General features: G+C 37.4%; 3 protein-coding genes across 4 annotated transcripts in view; all 3 read left to right on the top strand.

Annotated features, from left to right (window-relative positions):
* The first annotated feature begins 374 nt into the window (after positions 1-374).
* LOC106295153 lies at positions 375-2715 on the top strand. Of its 2 annotated transcripts, none has more exons than XM_013730974.1 (5): positions 375-709; positions 993-1093; positions 1221-1334; positions 2173-2256; positions 2456-2715. In XM_013730974.1, the coding sequence occupies exons 1-5, from the start codon at positions 451-453 to the stop codon at positions 2510-2512; spliced, it is 615 nt and encodes a 204-aa protein (XP_013586428.1). In that variant the 5' UTR covers positions 375-450; the 3' UTR covers positions 2513-2715. The 2 variants fall into 2 exon arrangements, with proteins under 2 accessions (XP_013586428.1, XP_013586427.1); XM_013730973.1 differs by having other exon boundaries at positions 380-709; positions 990-1093.
* An 838-nt stretch (positions 2716-3553) lies between these two features.
* On the top strand, positions 3554-4758 carry LOC106295154 (CRIB domain-containing protein RIC2-like). The gene is made up of 3 exons (XM_013730975.1): positions 3554-3753; positions 3857-3982; positions 4191-4758. The coding sequence occupies exons 1-3, from the start codon at positions 3573-3575 to the stop codon at positions 4352-4354; spliced, it is 471 nt and encodes a 156-aa protein (XP_013586429.1). The 5' UTR covers positions 3554-3572; the 3' UTR covers positions 4355-4758.
* Positions 4759-4799: 41 nt separating this feature from the next.
* The window catches only part of LOC106295152 (squamosa promoter-binding-like protein 10), a 3040-nt gene continuing 2489 nt past the window's right edge, over positions 4800-5350 (top strand). Inside the window, exon 1 of the mRNA XM_013730971.1 lies at positions 4800-4873. The gene's annotated coding sequence lies outside the window, so the exon portion shown is untranslated. The remainder of the gene's footprint in view (positions 4874-5350) is intronic.

Below are 5350 nucleotides of genomic sequence, written 5' to 3'. Positions count from 1 at the left end.
CCGAACATCCTGAGTTTCAACAAACCGAATGGCCTGTCCAATAACCCGAGTGTAAGACCGACTGATGGAGCTTTGTTTGGCTCAAAAACAGATCCGTCCTAGCTTTAATCGGGTACATGGTTCCGCTCTAGTCGCTACTAATCAGGCGCCGATCCAAGTTCTCCCATCCATCCACGGAAAGTCCTTCGAACTCTGATCAGCTCTTTCTAGCATCATCCAATCTATTTAGTACGTTCTCACAGTCCGGCCAGTCAGTACTCAGATCATCCTAACATCGATCTTCGGAACACGGTCGATAGAGAACGCCCAAGGCCTAATAACAAAGAATATATGCAATTACAGGGACATAATAAGTGTCCTTAACCCTCGGCAGTGTTATGTCTTATAAATAAAATAACAAAACAAAATCCTTTCCGTCTCATCTCCCCCGTCCAAAGCTTTGAAAGAAAAATGGCTTGCAAAACGATCTTACGCTCCGTTTTAATATCGGAATCACGTCGGGCTTCCGCCGCAAGCAGATGCTTCTTCATCCCTCCTTCTCTCTCCGCGTCTGGTCCCGTCCCTGGTTTGTTCCCAGCGCCAAAGAGTCTAAGTTTCAATAATTTTGCCTCCCTCCCCGACCGCCGCCTCCCTCGTCTCAATTGCACTCTCAGTAACGACCAATCCGAGCAAGGTCCGCCTCAAGAAGCTGTCCTCAAGGCCATTTCAGGTTCTTGCCTCCCTAATTTCTTCTTTTTGTAACTCTCGTGTTTTGAGTGATTGTTTGGCCGAGAAATGGATTTGATTATCTCGGAATCGATATGCTTGGATCGAAATTTATATTATTATTTAGGGTTAATAATTAAGCTTGGGTGGTGAAACTAAGAAACATATGATGTTTCAAGTCACTGGTACTATTATTAGTTTATTGATCCCCATATATATATATATATATATATATATATATATATATATTTTATTATATTCATGCTGATGGGATGATGGTGCAGAAGTGTCAAAGACTGATGGGAGGGTTGGCAAAACTACTAACATGATTATCGGAGGCACTGTGGCTGATGATTCTGCCCAAGACTGGCTCGAACTTGACCAAAAGGTAGCTCTCTCTAATTTTCTACTAGAGTCTCCCCTTTCAAATACTATGTAGATTTGGAATGCATTCACTAATATTTTTTCAAAGACGATGTTTGGCTGACTCGAGCGCTTTTGTTTTTACCTGGCAGGTGAATACTTACCCAACAGATAGAGGGTTTACTGCAATCGGGACTGGTGGCGATGACTTTGTGCATGCTATGGTTGTTGCTGTTGAATCTGTTATTGAACGTCAAATTCCTGAGGTATTTTTTTGCTTTTCCTCTTGAAATGCATCTTGTACACATCTTCAAAGCTTCTGCTTACCAATCTGGATATGAGATCCTTCTAGCTCAAGTTGGATCAATGTTTCTCTATCTAGAGTCGTGGTGGGCATATTTTGCATTATGTGTTGCTTATATAGCATTCGCGGGCTTCTTGATTTTACACCAATTCTTTGTCTAGTGTTTCACTGATGCTTTTTAACATTGGTCCTTTACTTTGGTACGCAAAATCAATAACAATTGACTAGACTACTTTGTGTTGTGCAGATACCTCATGATGATTTAGACTTCTACACGGAGATATAATTAGTAGTTAAAAGTAGGAATTCTTTTTTTTTTAATATATATCATAATTCTTCTGAAGTCATTTTGGAGATTAGTGTGCCCTGATATGTGCAATTGATGTTGTTAGTGGTTCCAAAATTTATAATTATCAGAAGCAGAGATGCTATATATATATATATATATATATATTATCTTGTGTTGTGAACTATTGTTTTCATTTTGATTGGCTTCAACTATAGTTCTATGTATTGGGAACAGACATTTCTGCTAGTTTCTTGGAATGTACAGACTTGATTATTACAAGCATAACATGTATAAAACTGAAAACAGTATGCACACTGCTATGCCTTACTTTTGTTCTCTTGCTTTGGTCATTATTCTTAGTCTTGTGCAGTAGCTTAGTTGCTAACTTTTTGTTCCTTCATATTCCATTAAAGAATAAGATAAGAATATCTCTTCATTTAATATCTTTCAAGCAATTTTACACAAGAATCCTACTAATTATTTATATCTGTTTTTTTTTTCCACATCAAAGGATTGTGTAAAGCAGACATTATCAAGCAAAGGCAAATATGTGTCGGTGAATATTGGCCCTATTCGAGTTGTCTCTAGCGAACAGGTTTTTCCCTCCTTCCTCTGTTTCTCTATCTCTCTTTCACACACACAGACATACAGACAGATATGCAAATCAACATGAGTAAATAGGCACAAGAAGCATAGATAGGGATTCAAACCCAAATTAGCATAGACGATGAGAGAAAGTTTGGAGATGAAGATTGGTTTGATAAAAAGAAGTTTTGTGGTGATTGGTTTGACAGGTACAAGCCGTGTATAATGCAATGAGGAGAGACGAAAGAATGAAATATTTCTTGTAGGTTTTAAAGGTGTGGTAGAATCACGGGTCTGCCCTCTTCCTTCTTTTCCACTGCGACTATGTAAATTATGCGGTGTAAGGCGCCATCATTTATATTATTATTTTTGCTTATCTACTACAACCAACTAAAAGTCTTCCTTATGCCTTCTTATGCATCTGGGGGAATTCGACATTTATTATATTAAAGATGAACTTCGCTGCAAATGAATAGTTGGATAAACGCTTATTAAAAATATACTTTACTTTAGGTGGGAGAAGTCGTTTTATCTCTCTGAAATAGAGTTGGAAGAGTTGGTGGTTCTAAAGTTAATGCCCAGAAAGTAGTGGCTTACAAGAGAGGCCCAGACTCTTGAGGGAAAAAAAAAACTCTTGGACCATTATTCAATTTTGTTTGGGTACAGAAACGGTTGAAATGTCGATATATTATTGATCTGATGAATCAAAAACTCTTTCTACGAGTGTTGAAAATTCGAAGGTTGAGAGAAAGCATATGCGTGTGGGTCTGTAGACTGTAGGACACAGCAATACGAATCTAAGTAGAACTCAAGGTATCAAACCGGGTTTGATCTGACCCGGTTAGTCATAGGTTTACCAGTTTGCAGGCCTGGTCACCAGTCCGTTTTGTAGCAACCTTAGTAGTGTGTAAATTCATATAGATGAAAAGTTGTCATAGGTTTAGTGTAGACGCAGCCGTGATTCCCTCCGCAGCGTCTTCAGGTGTTTGAGAGGGGACAATAAGTAGTCTACTTATGGTATTGATTAAATTTACGAAGATGGATATTATTGATTAGACAAGGGGAAACAAAGAGTGTAAGGTGAGAACTGAGAAGGATCCTGAATGTTTAATCTAGAAATTAGGTTAAGTGGCACTGTTGGCCAACTAAAAGCAGCCTCAAATATACTCAATAATGACTCTCTCTGTCTATTATTGTTCTATTGGGTTAGGAATTACAAGAAACAAATTCAAGGAATGAATGATTCTAACTTGCTTACAAAGCCATATACACGCACGAGATTGCAAATAAAAACCCCTACTAAAATCCAACTTTTTCCATCATTTCATGCCTCTCGCTCACGCATTGCATCACTTCATAAGCAAGAAGCATCCAAAAAAAGAAGAGATGAAAGATCGGATGCAGCGATGTGTGGTATTGCCGTTTTCGTTTGGGTGCTCGAAGCAATCTGGCGTCGCCGTGGCTGATTCTACACATCAACACAAGAAACCAAACCAACTCATCAAAAGTACCTTGCTTCTTCTCACACCAAACCTCGTACTCTCTTTTTTTCTTTTCCCTTTTAATTCGTCATCTGATTTTTCTTTGTTTGTCCTTTTTGGTTTTCTAAGGAAAAGATGAAAGTGAGGATAATGGCTTCTTGGTTCAAAAAGAAGACGCAAAGATGGATAACAACAATGCAAATATCTCAGACAAAATAATTCGAAGCTTCAAGAGTTTTTCTCACTTTTTCATTTGTATATCCTTTTTACTCACTACTCTTATTTATCTTTTCATAACATTATGATATAGCACTCTATATAATTTTATAAGCTGTTTTGGATAAAACGGAATTAAACTGGTCACTAGATTCATCATCTTCTTAATATTTGGTGATATTGCTTTGAATCTATAAATATGTGGGACACATGCTTTACTTACCTTTAACATGCATTACATGACCAGGTTACGAAGACGAGGAGAGGGAAGAAAGAGAAGGGGAGATGGAGATAGGGTTTCCAACGGACGTGAAGCACTTGAGCCACATTGGAGTTGATGGAACCATGACCACTTTCAATGTCTCATCCTCATCTTTTCCATTCGCCGGTCTCCATCTCACTGCCATCTAACTGATTAACTGCATCTTTAACTAAAATCAACTCTATGATACATTTATTTTACATGTATACACTTCTGTTAATATGTAACAGTTTCGTAGTCATATACGTAAGATTAAAATCTTTTTTCGCTTGCAAGAAAATTACCACAAAGTCTACTGACTAACAAAAGATGGTTAATTACCGTTTCAACAGTTTTAACTTAAGATATACTGCAAATAAATGGAGTAACAAATTGCAGTAAATTGTTACCGTTTCCATCATTACTCGTTTATTGTATTGCAACCATGAAAAAGCGAAACAGTAACAGCAACAACAAAAAGCGACACAGATAAACAACAATTTGATAAATTAATTCCAATATGAAAAATGAAAAAAAAAAAAAAAAAAAAAAGAAGCGAAACAGTAACAGCAACAAAAGGGTGAAGAAGAAAGAGAGAGAAAAAAAAGGACAAAACAAAAGAGAAGAAGACACAGTGAGGATGAAGTTATCGGAAGTCCTGTCCTGAACCACAAGCTCCGAATCCTTCGGTTTTATTTAACACATGTTGTCTCCTCCTCTTCACTGTCTCTCTTAGTCAAACGCTTCTTCTCCAATCAGCGATTTTCTTCACTTACTCCACTCCCCAAGATTCTAGGTAAACTTTTTTTTTCTCCTGAGATTTGGGGTTTTACTATTTGAAATTTGAATAAATGCTTGTCGTTGGAAAAACTGATCGATTCTAAATTGAATTCTTCTTCAAAGTTGTTTAATCTTGAAATGGTGTTAGAATGTCGAATCGTTTTTGTTGTTGCCGTAGATAACAAAGACCACGACTGTGTGTAATTGTATTGTAGCATTCCATTAACTTAACTTTCATTCCCATAAATTGGTTAGTTAAATTGAATTTAATTGGTGTTTGGGGGACCATTGGCAAACCCTAGCTAGAGGGGACCCCTGATTGGGATCGAAACCTAACTTGTTGTCACATATTCTATTTATTAGTTTGCTGCAGATAGATCCCCCCC

Source organism: Brassica oleracea, chromosome C5, assembly GCF_000695525.1.
Source record: "Brassica oleracea var. oleracea cultivar TO1000 chromosome C5, BOL, whole genome shotgun sequence".
NCBI classification, from domain to species: domain Eukaryota; kingdom Viridiplantae; phylum Streptophyta; class Magnoliopsida; order Brassicales; family Brassicaceae; genus Brassica; species Brassica oleracea.
This window is presented reverse-complemented; position numbering and strand designations above follow the sequence as displayed.

What these genes read in the sequence shown, in the direction of transcription:
- LOC106295154 (XM_013730975.1), top strand. Translation starts at nt 3,573, where the DNA reads ATGCCTCTCGCTCACGCATTGCATCACTTCATAAGCAAGAAGCATCCA. An exon ending in ACCAAACCAACTCATCAAAA is followed by an intron (nt 3,754 to 3,856) that starts GTACCTTGCTTC and finishes TGGTTTTCTAAG; the next exon opens with GAAAAGATGAAAGTGAGGAT. An exon ending in TTTTTCTCACTTTTTCATTT is followed by an intron (nt 3,983 to 4,190) that starts GTATATCCTTTT and finishes TTACATGACCAG; the next exon opens with GTTACGAAGACGAGGAGAGG.
- LOC106295153 (XM_013730973.1), top strand. Translation starts at nt 451, where the DNA reads ATGGCTTGCAAAACGATCTTACGCTCCGTTTTAATATCGGAATCACGT. An exon ending in TGTCCTCAAGGCCATTTCAG is followed by an intron (nt 710 to 989) that starts GTTCTTGCCTCC and finishes ATGATGGTGCAG; the next exon opens with AAGTGTCAAAGACTGATGGG. An exon ending in TTGAACGTCAAATTCCTGAG is followed by an intron (nt 1,335 to 2,172) that starts GTATTTTTTTGC and finishes TCCACATCAAAG; the next exon opens with GATTGTGTAAAGCAGACATT.